The sequence below is a fragment of the Dermacentor andersoni genome, chromosome 5 (assembly GCF_023375885.2).
Source record: "Dermacentor andersoni chromosome 5, qqDerAnde1_hic_scaffold, whole genome shotgun sequence".
Classification (NCBI taxonomy): domain Eukaryota; kingdom Metazoa; phylum Arthropoda; class Arachnida; order Ixodida; family Ixodidae; genus Dermacentor; species Dermacentor andersoni.
In genome coordinates this window covers 174863153-174878577 of record NC_092818.1, presented here as the reverse complement: position 1 = coordinate 174878577, position 15425 = coordinate 174863153, and the positions used below count along the sequence as shown (strand labels likewise).

At 44.7% G+C, this 15425-nt stretch overlaps 1 protein-coding gene across 1 annotated transcript in view; it reads left to right on the top strand.

Moving 5' to 3' along the window:
• The window catches only part of LOC126531632 (aminopeptidase N-like), an 88162-nt gene that overhangs the window by 60819 nt on the left and 11918 nt on the right, over positions 1–15425 (top strand). Inside the window, exons 2-13 of the mRNA XM_050179247.3 lie at positions 370–525; positions 983–1085; positions 1378–1498; positions 2324–2478; positions 3986–4099; positions 5846–5980; positions 8768–8833; positions 8954–9019; positions 9960–10117; positions 10807–10898; positions 11411–11544; positions 12509–12564. Coding sequence (XP_050035204.1) covers positions 370–525; positions 983–1085; positions 1378–1498; positions 2324–2478; positions 3986–4099; positions 5846–5980; positions 8768–8833; positions 8954–9019; positions 9960–10117; positions 10807–10898; positions 11411–11544; positions 12509–12564 — 1356 coding nt within the window. The remainder of the gene's footprint in view (positions 1–369; positions 526–982; positions 1086–1377; positions 1499–2323; positions 2479–3985; positions 4100–5845; positions 5981–8767; positions 8834–8953; positions 9020–9959; positions 10118–10806; positions 10899–11410; positions 11545–12508; positions 12565–15425) is intronic.

The window sequence follows — 15425 nt, the reverse complement described above, 5'->3', positions numbered from 1 at the left end:
AATTCAATCGCGATGAATTTCGAAACAGCTCCAACCCATTATTTCGTGATTTATGAGCATTGTACTTCTATTTTGTGGTCAACTGCCATTTATCTGTTTTCTCATTTCGTAAGTTTGTTTCCTCAGCCAAATACAAACATCCAATGAAAAGAAAGGGTAAGAATTAGTGACCCATGCACCTCCATATATACAATGTCAGTGTTGACACTCAGGGCTGCAACAATCCCAGCAACCAAAACCGCAATCACGCACTTTTGGAGGCGATTGCTCGCCTCGTGTTGAACTCTAATATTTTTTGTGGCAATGCTCTATCGCCACATCATTGCCGCACGTACATCGCTTCATTTCAGTGCACGTCATTCTGCGCAGGTGGCTGGCGGCGACGCAGTTCCAGGCAACGGACGCCCGTCGGGCGTTCCCGTGCTTCGACGAGCCGGCCATGAAAGCCACCTTCGCCGTCACCATCGTGCGGCCGGCCGGCATGAAGGCGCTCTCCAACATGCCTATCGGCTCGACGACGGACAGGTGAGACACCTTATCATCTCCCTCTGTATGTTGCTATCCTTTTAAATGATGTGTGGTCTAAGGAGCCGAGTCTGAACATGGACGACATTATATGTAGTGATAGCTCTTGAGTTTTCGTGCACAAGTTCGCCTTTAGAATCATGCACTTTTGCACGAAAATGGAGCACGGATTTGTCTCATAGATACTGTACATTTATAATTTGTTTGGCAAATGCCAGGCTGGAACGTTCATGAGTTTGTCGGCGGCTCTGGACACACGTGCCTAGCCGTGCCCAAAACTGTCATTTTGGGACCTTAGTATTGATTCAAAGCCTCAGAATACAAACACGTATAGAAACCAGCAAACAAACAAACAAACAAACAACGATGTGGGAATAATTAACTCTTGCGCGAACTGCGCTATGCTGTGCGGATGCGCTGACCTGCCTAATTTTGCACGATCATCCTTTTCTCGCAGGCCTGGCGGACTGCAGGCGGATGCTTTCCAGACTACTGTACGCATGTCTACTTACTTGCTGGCTTTCGTAGTGAGCGACTTCGAGTCGCGGGGTGATACTAAGGTGAGTCGTGGTTTGCTTTATTCATGTGCTATACGGTGCGTGCGTGGATGTGGACACGCACAATACATCAACACATGGCTCTGTATTTAAGTAGGCAATATCAATATGAAATGTAGAACTAATTACCTGTAACCAGGTACAATTTTCTACTGCCAAGGTGCGCCTCTGCGAAGCTTATTGGGGTGATACTTTAACCACGTCGTGCAGCTGCTACCCACTCCTATTTGTCTGCGAAGTGTCAGTTTTCTCTGCACAATTCACATTGCTCACTTCAGGCTTCTTTATCTTCCAGTTCAGGGTGTGGGCCCGGCCGAATGCCATCTCAGCCGTGGAATATGCGCTATCAATTGGGCCAAAAATCCTAGAATTCTACGAGAACTACTTTTCGGAAAAGTATCCACTCCCAAAGACTGGTGAGTAGTAGGCTATACGAAAGCTGTTGAGGCATAGGAGCGAAGTTTTATAACCTGGCCCCGCCGCATCCAAAGTAATATTTATTTTTTAGTAACACGAGAGCCACGGAATGAAGTTATCATTTGAAGCTTATTGACTAAGGAGGAGGGACTATAATGTCAATAAAACTTAAGCTTTCAGTTTAAAAAGTCTGTAGTGATGCCGTGTGGTACGCTACAGAAGTGTCATAATCTGTTGTATCAACTGTGTCGGTTCACTATCGTTCATTTATGGCACCGCGCCATCTCGTGTTCAGGCTACCATTGCACGCTTGTGGTGAAATGCTTGCACACGATCGGGCTTACAACTAAAATAGTCAGACAGACTTAGAATTCCTAACTGAATGAAGTACTTGAGGTTATTTAGTGCTTTGGTCTCTGAGAGAGAGATACTTTGTAAGAGTATCTTTGCAAGATGCGTGCTTTCCAGATATCACAAAAATGTTCTTCGTTACTATAAGACCGTCCTTCGGTAATTCTCGAGATGACAGTTCAATTACGCGGTGTTTTTGATCCTAAACTGTAGTCGCATATTGTAGCCTTTCTCCCTGACGTCGTCATCGTATACAGTATACGATATTCGAATAGTTCCAGCCATAAGTTGTACAAGCAGTCATGGTTACGATCTTTCGACACCCTCTTTCGACACTGAAACCAACTTAGAAGCTTTTTACTCTTGCCGGAATATTTCGAGTTAGTTAGTGTGCACGTGCAAACTAAGTGACTTGAATGCAGCACACGTGCTTACCGATGACAATGATAGCCCTTTTTATGTTGCGGTCACAGACATGGTCGCACTGCCAGACTTCAACGCTGGCGCCATGGAGAATTGGGGACTGGTTACCTTCCGAGAGACGGCGCTGCTCTTCAACCCGAACGAGTCGTCGGCCGGGAACAAGCAGCGTGTCGCCGTCGTCGTCTCGCACGAGCTCGCACATCAGGTGCGCACTTTCAAAACACTTCCAAAGGTGGTGTCGAAATCCTACTAGAGGGAACAGTATATACAGCGCTGAAATCGTTCAGCCACCATACTAATAATGGAGTACATGGATTTGTGTGATCTTCGTGCCTTTGACTTCAGACGTTCTTGTGGCTTTGTTTATTGGTATTTATATGCCCTTGTTGGCCTCCATTTCAAAGCAAGCTACACTTTTCTAAGTGCTAGAGGCAATGTGCGAACACGCATAATCGCCACTAATTGCAGTGCTTGCGCCTGTCGAGGTGGGGCCAAAACAAAACGCCCACACTAACACAGATTTTTCTTTTTTTTAGGGGGGGGGGGGGTATTAGCGCGTCGGGGGGGTGGTGCGCCTCCTCCCTCCTCCCCTGGCTGCGCCGCTGCAGCTCATCACGAGCGCTAGTGTGCTTATACTGTGAGTGCGCACAACATTCATGCCAGCAGCGTAAGGAATTAAGAACGCTGTCCTTGCTCTGCCGCATAGGCGATTGAGTGTAGCGTTGCCGGTACTTCTGCTTCGCCTTGTATTTTTTTTTTTTTTTTTGCGCTCGAACACAATCGCGTATCTTGAGACCATCTAACCCTTCGCGCGCGATCCGCGTATACACCATCAGCGGGACAGCACGACAACGGCGTGTGTGTGTCCGTGAAATTTCTAGTGCGCTTAAAAAATTCAATCGGCTAACCTGGCCAGGCCTGTTCAGTGAATTTGCTGTCGGCAAAAACCGTTGAAGTGCCAAGATTTGTGGCGCCCTTGAGAGTATTAGTACACCGGTGCTAGAACTGTCCAGTCCCATTGCACTGCCCATAGAGAGTACCGGTACCGGCGTCAGTAAAACTACATCACTGTCAGATTGCGAACCTTAATACATTTTCGTAATTTTGAATTGTCTGAGTTCGAATATTTAAGATAAAAGGCATGGGCTGTGAATGAAATTTTAAACTGTTCTTTGCGCGCTGCTATTGTCAGTAATTCTGAAGAATAATTAGGCTAATACCATGAAACCTGGTAAGAGCAACTTTGGCGTTTAAATACTATAGCACCTACCTAGCATATCAAAGCAATGTACGGAAGATTACGGCGACGGCGAAAATCCATCTGGAGTGTCCCTATAATTTCTATCGCAATAAGACACGCAGACGCTGCTTCTATAAAAAATATGTGTTATCTTTAACAGTAACTTCCTTAATCCACTTATGCCTTTGACTAAGGCTGCTATACTGTTAGTGTGCCATTCGTTCAAATGATGAAGTGCTTTACGGCAAAAAAAGAAAACAAGTAAATAAACGATACTGACACGGCGCTAGCGTCGTCTCTGTATCATTTCATTCTTTCTGTCGTCTTTGTACGTCGCTACATAACATGTGCCAACATAGTCACAACTGAACATTGTCAAGCTATTATGTGTACAACTTGCATCGTTTACATGCCTATGAAATCTCGAAGAATTTGCTAAGCACGTCCATGACTTTGTCCATTCTTGCTTTAGTGGTTCGGCAACTTGGTTACCATGGAGTGGTGGGACGACCTGTGGCTCAATGAAGGCTTCGCTACCTACGTTGAGTATCTGGGCGTGGATTTCGTGCACAAGGACTGGGAGATGGTGAGTATTGCTCCCATTGTGTGTCAGAGCCAGGGCTACGAAACACGTTATTACACTTTCCCATACCTGTGCAAAGCAACAATTACGTTTCTAGGCATCTTTCTCGTGCACCGTGCCCAATAGTCGGATACTGATTATAGCTTATAGGCGAAGCGCCACTGGTGTCCTTATTAGGCGTGATAAAAGATTTGTTTTGTGATAACTGGAGCTTATGAATGACATGATCGCAACGTACATCCTATTGGCATTTCGTTTCTTTATTCTGTAAACTGATTTACTGCAGAAAGCTCGCGAATGATTCTGGCAGACGGGAAGCCAAAATAATCCAAGCAGTAGGTAACATTCATTGGTGCCAAAGTGCCGGTTTCGGAATGACCAGTTTGAGAACTCGTGTCTTGAAAATGTCGTCACAAGCTAAGATAAAAGTAGTTGTAATGAATCTGAGTAGTTCAAAACAATCTGCACATAAATTTTCGCACAACAAGTGCTGCTTAAAACAGAAGACACGCAGCTTAACACAGCAACTCGACGAAATGGCAAAATGCGTATTGTATTTAAAAAGCCAGCCTTAACTTCTCTTCGCCAGTAATTCCCGTGTAGACTGAACACAGACTGTTTGAAACACGGAGGCGATAGTTCTAATGAGACCATCGCTGTTACGTTCGCGGACTTTACGCGCAGCGACATTTATGGCACTGAGCGCTCGGACTGCGATTTCTGCGTCTGCTTGCACGCCAGGTGCCAACAAACGGAGACTCGTCACGCAAGAAGTGTCGTCAAAGGGCGCCTGCGCTGCACACAACTGCTGCACCGTTGACTCCGTGCCTTATTTTCACGTTGTTCGATTAGAAAACGCGTCCGTCACGTGACAGCTTGTGCGCAAATATTTTTGTGCGCCTGTAACGAGTGCTGAGCCTGCGAATGTCAGCCGCTGTACAGAGTGTGGTTCGCCTTATTTAATTTCAGTAATATTAATTACGGGTGCCATTACATAGACCCTAACATACTTCATTTTCTTTGTAATGTCGCTCGGAAGAAGTCAAGTACAAGTAGACACGATAAATTCAATATGCTTAGAACGCCTAGTTCTTGCCCAAATAGGCAAAACGGACGTATATCTTACTGAAACCTCCTGTACGATATATGGCGCGTTGCTTTCTATCCTTTTCAAGATTTATTCGGAAGCGATTACGTAAATTTTATCTTGGATATACGCAGTAAGGTGCACGCGGTGCGGTATAGAAGTGGTTCAGTCATGTTGTTGCCGTCACCTTTCGAACATTGAAATTTGATCTATACCGTTGTGTCATTACAGACGACAGAAAAAACTCGTGCAGCCCGTTCTGAATGCTGCGATATTACTTGCTATAAATCCGGGATGCAGCATCAACACGCCACAGCTTGTTACATCTTCACCTATATGTTTATGCAAAGAATAGCGGTTTTTACGGCAGCAAACATGAGGAGACTGTCAGTTTGTCCATAGGCATTGTGACGTTGCTTTGTCCACATGCATGGAGATGTTGCTGACCGCGATATTTAAACGAAAAATGGTTGCTCTCATTTGTAACATACCAGCAAACTATTAGAACCAACTTGAAATGCGGCTATCTCCTTGACGTGCTTTCTGGTCTCAGGAGGATATACGGTAGTTAAATACAGACGGGGGTCTCTGATACCGCTGTGCTCCGTGGTTCCGAGATTGCTTATTGGGGGTTTGTTTTCTTTGTTTTTCTTCTATAACAGGCGCAACAGTTCATCGCCGACGAACTGCAGCCAGTCATGGAGCTTGACTCCCTCAAGTCGTCGCACCCTGTTTCGGTTCCCGTCTACAACCCTGACGAAATCATTGAAAACTTTGACAAGATCTCCTACGGAAAGGTGGGCCTCAACGAGCGCCCACATTAGCGCACACATACTTTTTCGTCGTGTGCGACGATACTCACGGATAGCGCAGCATAAAGCTTTGGCATAGTGTTGCAAATCTGTGTGACAAATCTGCCGTTTGCCGTTATACCTCACCTATCAAGTGCTGTCTGTGCATCGGGCTGCCACCACCAGGTTTTGGTGGCAAACGCGCCATGAAAATTGAACGCACCATGAAACGCACCAGGAAATATCGACGCCGTAATGCGCGCGAACTATGAAGGACAGGCGAAGAACGATGAAGTTTTCGTAAGGTTATGGGCACATCGCTGCTACTGCAGAGGCAGAAAGGTGCATACTGCGTGAGCGGAAAGTTCTTTAATGTTCGGCGCCAAAGGGACACTAAAGGCAAAGACTGAGTCGACGTGCACTATTTAAATACCATTCCGGAAATCTCGCAACGCTTGTTTTGTGCCAAGATTTAGTTTACGAGAAAAGTGCATCGGAGGGGTCCGAGTACCTTTTTCGAAATTCAAATCTCCTGCCACCCAACCGGAGAAGTGGTGCCGTTACATATGCTATCACCATCATAGAGTTTCTCACTATAACACCTAGAGGGGAATCTGGCGCAGTAGTCTATGGGAGGTTCTTAAGGGGCGCTGTGCCGTCATGGGAATGACGGTATATGTGTCTGCGAGGCTTGTATTGGCTGGTGTCGTAATGTTTCGTCTAAAACGTGGATACATCTACACAAACAATGCGTTCCTAAAAGAACCCTCATAAAAGGTGTTCATTCAACCATATTACATCTTCCAGTGAAGTTTACTAACCTACAATGCATAACCAAGCGAAGAAAAGCAAGAACAGACGACAAATTGTTCCAAAGCGAGTGCGAATCATGTCGTCTGTGCTCCAACTTCAGTGGCCTGCTGACACTTTTTTCGTTTCATATAATTGCAAATGCAATATCAAGTTCTCATAATTAAACACAACATGTTCTTGTGTAATAATCAAGCTAAAATGGCATTTTAGGTGCTGTTTTAGTAGAAAATGAATCATTATGACACACGGAACGGTGCTTGTCAGGCCCGTCTTCAAGGCGTCCTGGCTCTCCGAGAACGATGCCAATCCGAAGTCACCGTATATACCGGCGTTCCCGTTGTATTCCCATGCACACAAAAGCGCAGCAGCGCCAGATTTCCCTCAAGGTAATGTAGTGAGAAACTCTATGATCACCATCCTTTTCTGTCGTCGGTGTGTAAAGCGGCGCCCGACAGACGGCGGTACCGAGCCAAGACAGAGCGGTGGATTCCCCGCTGAAGCTGCTTTTTGGTCAAGTGGCGTAGACCGTTCGCGCATCCCGCGACATCACATGGAAGTTGAATGCTTTGCTACTTGCAATTTGTGCGAGTTTCGCGAGCCAGCAAAGCTAGCACAGCACTACGCGATAACGAAACTACTAAAACGCTAAAGCTACTAAACGGTTTCGTTTTCGCTCGCCTCCGCGCCACCCACGCGGAGGCGAGCGAAAACGAAACCTTTCGACCGCCCGCGTCGTTCTCATGGTCATTTCAATGAGTTCCTTTTTCTAAAAATGAAATAGAACTGGACAAACAGCATTTTATTTCGTCTTATAATACAATACAAGGTTGTTTTTGCAACGAGTGGTTGAGTACTAGCAACATAATTTAACTGAGAAGTGCTTTCGTCATTGGGCAAGTACTTGAATGTCTCGTGGGAGTCTGTAATCATGCCTTCATTTAACTCATTATCTCGATTATTAAGGTTGTGTTCGCGATAATATTGATGCCTTAGAAATTCTCGAGCAGTAACCTATCACGTTACTTGGCTTAATATTTGGCTTTAGTGTCCCTTTAATGGTTGGAGACGCAGAATTACGTTTGTCTTTAGAAGTTGTAACGTGTAAATGCCCTATATGTTCGTCATAATTCGTTTTGAAACTGTGGAAGCATAGTCACTTCATTGTAATTATATCAGCTAATGAAGTCTCTTGAGTATTCTGGGTAGAGGGTGATTTTTCTGGCGCCCCTAAATAGTCTGCCTTACGAAAAGCGAGATAATTTTCCACAGCAGGAAAGCAAGGTAGTAAGAAAGGCAACTAACTTATGTATCATCTGCTGTTCTATATCTGCGTCTGCATACGTATATTTTACGTAGCTATGAATTAACAATCGATAGTTGTTTCCGGTTTATTTAATTATATTAAATAGCTTTGTATAACGAGGCTCACATGTACGCTTCGAATTTGCAAGCTTCCGCATTTGCTCGCGCTTTGGATTAATTTTAATTTTAAACGTAAATTTCCCACCCTCTTGAATATTCCGAACGTATTGTTGCGACTGTGGTAGCTTCGGTGTTTGTTTGCGCTCAGCTTAAATAATCATATTGTTTTATAATCTTGTGCGGAGTCGTTTCTAGTACCGTTGAAAATCACCCCAACCGTGATTCAGCTGATGTTTTCGCCTTGGTGTTATTCTTGAGGGTCCGAAGCAAATGAGCAGAAAAAGTGCACATCGTCTATCGTTGAAGGCTACATACTCACCCGTGATCCATCACGTTGATCCTGCATTCGTGAAAAGATGGGAACAGCTAAGTGCCTACGTTCACCGCGAGTAGGCACTCGACAGTGGTTTAGCACGATAATGCAGCCATGTCATTCACAGGTAGATAGTACTCCCCTTTCTTCCCTCACCCAGCCTCACATTCTTGTTGTGTAGAAACTTGCTTAATCGAAATTCAATTAACGCTCGAACTTCTACTTCGTTTTTTTTTTTTTTTCAGGGAGCATCTATAATTCGTATGATGAATTTCTTCCTCACGGAACCAGTCTTCAGGAAAGGTGTATCGGTAAGATCTAATGAAACTTTTGCAAATTACAATGAAACTTGCTTGTCTACATATTACGTGTCAGCACGCGGTACAGGAGATAGTTTTGAGTTTATTAAATGTTTGCTCTTTCTTTTCTAGACCTACCTGAAGAAACGGTCTTTCAACAACGCTCGCCAGGACGACCTTTGGAAGGAGCTCACCATGGTGAGATTTACTATGAGCAATCGGGAAAACTAGGTGTCACTATAATACTCTTTTAAATTAAGTGAAGAACAGTGGGGGAAAATGTAAACCATAAGCGGCACATTTGCAAAGCACGAAAGTAAGAACAATTGATTAGATGAACTTAAACAAGATAGCCCATGTATGGGTGCTATCTTGATAGTGTCCTTGCGTGGCTCTTGTGAGCAGTCATCTGAACGTGGCGTTAACAAATCTTCGTTACATGGTAGTTTGAACCAGAAGGCTTCAAGCGTTCCACATGCTTAATTTTTCTTCCCAAATATCTGATGTGAAAAAGCGTAGGATCATAAAACAAAATGAGAAGGACGCTTAAGCTTCGCCTTGTAAGAATCGAACACGATAATACATATATCCCTTGCTGCTTCTCACACTTCCCGGCGACTGCAGCCTATGTAACCTTACTGTTTTCCTGGAAACGATGGCGGCGAACGTTATGCACGAAGCCGAGCTTTCTGGTAGAAATTCAGCCTCTTGTGTAGGCTGAACCCGGAGGTATATAGTGCACAGCCGCGCCAAACCTCAAACGTCAGCTGGAAAAACCGCGGAACGTAATTATGTTTTCTCGTATATTCAAATTACGTTTCGACGCTATCCTGTCCGTAGGTTGTGTGTAAGTCGTACTTTACGAATTTCTTTGCCCATTTTACTTTGAGAAATTCAATTAGTTCAGCAACGCCTATGCGCTACGCGGAGGGCCTGCGTGGATCGGGATGCGTGGTTCGGGATGATTTTTCTCATACGGACATCGCCGCCGACGCCGGATTTTCTTCGACACGGGGCCTTTAACGCTATCGCTTCAAAATCACTAGTAGTTACCTGCATGGTCACTTGTTAAACAAAAAGCACCTAGAAACACTGCCGCAGGGACCCTTTATTTAAAAGCTTGTTCGGTTGAACGCAGGCTCAAAGTGAAGGCAATCGCGTGGACGTGAAGGCTGTAATGGATTCGTGGACTCTCCAGACGGGCTACCCGGTCATCACCGTCGAAAGGTCGTACGAGAGCGGCACTGCAAAAATTTCGCAACAGCGCTTCTTGGTCGACGGCAGCACGGACAACCAGTGAGTTGACTTCGTCACGTTATTTATTTATACTTTCTTTGAAATTGTGCAATCAGAGTACTTCGTTTATTTTGCCAGGCGAAGAACGTGACAGCGTTTTGTAATCTACTTTCTCATACTAAAGTTGCTTTTAGTTTCGTTGTTTAACGTAGCTGCCACTGCTTTCCTTGGTACGTCTGAGATTGACTTGAGTAGGCTAGGATTCCTGCATAATGCAGGTTCTCTTTAGTACTTGCGCATGAAACAAACAGCATACGTTGCAACGGCAATCCTATCAGCAAATCGTTGCGGACATTGCATCTGTTAGTATCGATGTTAGTAGCAGTGTCAAAATTGGTAGCAGTTCACTTAAGCGCCTTTAGTTGATCAGCCAGACCCTTCTTTTGCAGCACATGCGCGTAACAAGCCCGTTGGTCTGGTGATTATCACAAGACAGTGCGAACACGAAATCAAATATTGAGGATGCAGGAATTTTCCGTGCATCTGTCTATTGACTGTCCTCGTCTTCACGATGTCGCTGACATCTCAGAATGTCACCATGACATGGCGATGTAGCCTAGTAAAATGTAAATTAAAAGAAAAAAAACAGTGATACCTTTTGCGCATCCCTAACTTTTATGGAATCAATGCAGCAATATCATTCGACCTTCTTACGATATCACCAGCAATACCTCCTCACTTTTTCTCAGGACGCTGTGGAAAATACCGTTCACCTACACTGACGCCAGGAGTCCCAATTGGAATGCTACAGAACCCAAACTGTGGTTTACCAACAAAACAGGTGAGTTCTGAAAAAGGCCACCCCAACCTCCTCATCAGCGAAACGTCTTTTGCTCTGGCGGCTTCTTCACCGTTCGCGCTTTATTGAAATAAGACGATGCTGCACGCAATTAAAGACACGAATGATCTGATAGCACGCCAGTGAGCTAAGCAAAAGCTTGAATTTATGGCTACATATTAATGCGTTACTGTTTAACACACTACTGTTGGGTACTACGTACAACCAAGAACAATTTAAAGGGATCAGCACGCGGGGTTCTTTCTCCTGAATAAACGTGCGGATCCATGGCAGCGCAGAAAAGTATGGAACAAATACCAACCAATGACTGCCTCGATGACAATTAATGCGAGAAGTTGATGGTGGCTTCGCCAGGTCGTTTTGTGAAGCATATTTGCTATAGTAGAAGTGTGATCGCTAAATTTAGCTCACGCTAACGTTCTTCCTTGGTGTTCACTTGTGGACTTTGTTGGAGAGTGCCAGCGAATTGTTCCGTGCCTTCATATCTTACGCAGCCGTCATCACGGACCTGCCAACATCGAAGTCGGAGTGGTTCATTGCGAACGTTCAGGAAGTGGGATTCTACAAGGTCAACTACGATGAACAAAACTGGAAGCTTCTGATTAAGCAGCTCATGGAAAGGCATACGGTAGGTGTGCTCGTTTGTCTGCGATGATGTCAGCAGCATGCCGTTCACAAGATCATTGCCCGGTATCGAAAAAATGTTTGCTTTACTGGCCTTTAGGCTTTGTTGAAAAGATTGGTTAACCTAAATGGTGTAAACAAATCGGTAATTATTAAACAACGAGCATGTTTAGTCCAGATTATTACAAAGCGCCGACTTGAGCAATGGGGCATCTTGAATGGAGACGACGTAGACGGGAAAATGATTTCGGTCCTTGCTAGTATTGGGAAGACACATTTTCGAAACATAAAAGAACTAGTGCCCTTCCACTCTGTGAAAGAGGATGACCAGCGAAGCTGCGAATGGGGGCCTCTCAATGGTGAACTTCACCTCCGCCACGGGTCAGCCCGGTATTGCACTATCTTTGGGACCAGCCCATGTACGGGAAGTGCTTAACGCCTCCTTCACCTCCGCCGTGGGTCGGTCCGGCTTTTCACTATCTTCGGGATCGGCCCACGTTTGAAAAATTGTTGGTCTATTTCCACGGAGACGAGATCCACCAGAACCTAGCCATACACAGCTTCGCTGTATTATGAATTCGTTCTTCAAACCGGGGTAAAAACTTTGTTTTCTAAGGTTAGCACGGTGTGGCACGTGAATGTCAGTCATTAAAAGTGTTCATTTCAAATATTTGTTAGTATAATATGTTTTGTGAAATGGACGAAAAATAAATACCAAATTTCTGGGCATAGCGGGCATGTCACGTTTTTTCTTATTTTTTTTTACATTACGTTATTAGGTAATGTAACTTCGGGCACTGTGTGATAATAGGTCTCAATGTCAATAACTACAATTGAAGTACCAGGCTTATAATTAACTTTGCCACGTGCAATCGTCGATCTGAAATCAGGCAGTGCGAACACGTCAGATCACTAAATGCAAAAAAAAAAAAGAAGCTCGCTAATTGTTTTTTTCTTTTTCGTTTCAGGACATTCACGTCATTAACAGGGCGCAACTGTTGGACGACATTTTGGATCTAGCAAGGTTCGTTGCTTCTTACAACTCTATTTTGCTGGCAAGTTACGTACGTAGTCAGTTTGGGACAATACATCCTTCAGAATATTGCCGGAACAAATTTCACGCTTTCAGAATTTTATCACCGGAGGATGCAGGCTTATGACATCAAATGCGAATTTTTTATGGTGCACTTATGCATACATACCGTAACCAAAACTCCACGTTGTTGTACTTTTTTTTTTTGCTAGACATTGTTCGATTGTTTGACAAAAAGAACGGAGTCTAATTTTTATGGTGTGCTGCTCATGGAATAGCTTTAAACAAGGGCGCACGTAGCAGATATTGTTGTAATGAAGCAGCGACACTTTTGTGTTGTCCTGGAAAAATTCCTGCAACAAGGGAAATAAGTGGTATATATCCGTGTATGCGGAGGTACTGTTACTGAATTGAACTTAAATGCCTTTGGGTAATCTAACAGCTGCTTGTAGACTGGCATTGCGTAGGGAACGACTCGGCAACAATATAGGCGCATTGCCGATGGTAGGCGGCTTTTTCTCACATCTAAAAATAGCGTAAATAGGTGCAGCAGGTGGTTCACGAATTCTGGTGACTGAAAGCGCTGCCGCATTAATTGTTCCGTCTTTTACGTGGAGTTCGCGTCCACAGTTTGGAGCCGTGCGAAACGACTTGGTTCTCTTTTAGACCCTACATAACATCAATTCTGACAGGAGCTGGCGTTGCGTTGTTGCAGTGCTAATTTAGAGTTTGTGCCGGGGTCTCGGTAGATCGTCTCTATAGTTGCTGCTAGGCGCTCAGTTGGTCAAACCACGCATCGCATGCTGATGAGGCACTCATATAATATATCTAACGTTAGTTTTCCTATTGGCTCATTGAAGGCCTAATGAGTAATAGATGGAAAGCCAAAGGTAAGAGTCTTGTACCTGTTTCTAACGGCCTTCATTTTTTTTTCACCCACCAAAAACAACAAAAAAGAAGTGTTGAGAGAAATAAGTTCGGCAAAATGTATGGTTTCTAACGAGAACAGATCTTAAATGCCACTCTCCATAACAATCCGAAATCACGGACCCACGCAAACATGTCTTCTTTTCTTGAGACTACAGCGCTCGCGCCGAACATTGTGACCGGTACGCGAGCCAAGGCAAGGTCGTGTGCACAACGGGACGTCTCATTTCCCCTGCACGCGTTCGGGCCACACAAACCTTTGCATTCGCTCCGTAACGTTGAGCATGCGGAGCGCGTATTCCGGCGACACAGGAAACGGGATGTGTGCGGTATCGTAGTATCGCCATTTCTGTGGAGGCCGAGGCAGCAGCTGTTGCCGAACTTAGAGTTGGAAGAAGATGAAGGCGTTTCTCGGCAGGCTGTCTTCTAGTGTGTAGTTTGTTAAAAATGGTGCTAAACACGAGTACCGCATTATTCTACAGTGAGTAATTGGCTTTTTAAAATGTTTTCAGCTTGTGTACAACTGATAAGGGGGCAGCCTATCAGGCACAAAATGGCAAATGAAGACTCGATCCGCACGAAGGCAGTGGCAAAGTAATGAGATTGCGTGACGTCCGAGTTCATGGTCCTATAGAAGACCGCGAGAGAAAAGTTGAATAGAGGAATGGTATTAAGTGGCTAATGTGCTCTTTACTACTTTTCTTGCAGGAAAGGCCTGCGGTAATTTCTACGGGTTGCATTTTAATTTATTTTAATGCAATTTATTATCTTAATCCCGGCCACGGCGGCCACATTTCGATGGGGCGAAATGCGAAAACACCCGTGTACTTAGATTTAGGTTCACGCTAAAGAACCCCAGCTGGTCGAAATTTCCGGAGTCCTCCATTACGGCGTGCCTCATAATCAGAAAGTGGTTTTGGCACGTAAAACCTCACAACTTTTAAATTTATTATCTTATAAATTGTGAACAGTTAGCTGGCTTCGTCCAGACGTTGTTCCTAATGTGTGACGCCATGGAACAACGTTTCCGATTTTAAAAAAAGGTGGCTTCACCAACCGTCGTCCAGGTTACGTCGATCTTCTGGCATGCCGAGCATCTGGCTTTGGTAAAAGTGGCTTATTTCCTGTTTGTGTCGATCACTCTAGCTTAAGTTGACAGTTTCGTTTAATACTCCTTCAAGCGACGGAAGAACGTTAGGAACTCTAGAGGGTGTAATTACGCCACATTCAATATTCTCTTGCCATCTGTTCAGGACCAACTGTTTAATAAACGCTTCGCACCAGCGTTGCGCCAGCCTTATCTTCTGGAGAGGGGGCTAAGAACTGCGTAGGCTCTCCTCGACGGACGCATGCTGCCGCAACAAAGCGCCAACAAAGCCTTTGTTCAGCTTTGTTAGCGCTGAGTGGTGATACCTCGAAAGTGCACGCAGAAATAATTTCGCGATGAAGAATATTAAATACGATTCCTATTCTGTTAATAAATTCCTGCCGACGTAACGCCCGACAGGTTGGAAGGGTTTGGGTGAGCCGCGTTGGAACCGAGGAGCGATGCAAACGGGCAAGTGTTGAGGGGAATGTGATGGAGAAGGCGGTGAGCCGCACCGCTTCCGAGATTAACAGCGAAAAAAAAAAAAAATTTGCTTACTGATGCGTGCCTTCATTTCGTCTGTTTCGGCATTACTCATTTGCCGTCTTCAAAAATTGTTCAGCACGAACTATCCAACCACAAACTCTATACTGGGAGCGTCAAAATAGTACCGAGCTGCTTGGTTCAGAGCATAGTTTTTTTTTTTTTTCAGTGCGGCTGTTCAAACTTGTCGATAAGACAGACAGGAGTCAAGAGCAACTGTGAAATACGTTGGACGCGTCGCTAAGGCTTATGTTCATAGTGGGTAGTTTTTTCTTTTCCTATATTTCTGAATTAC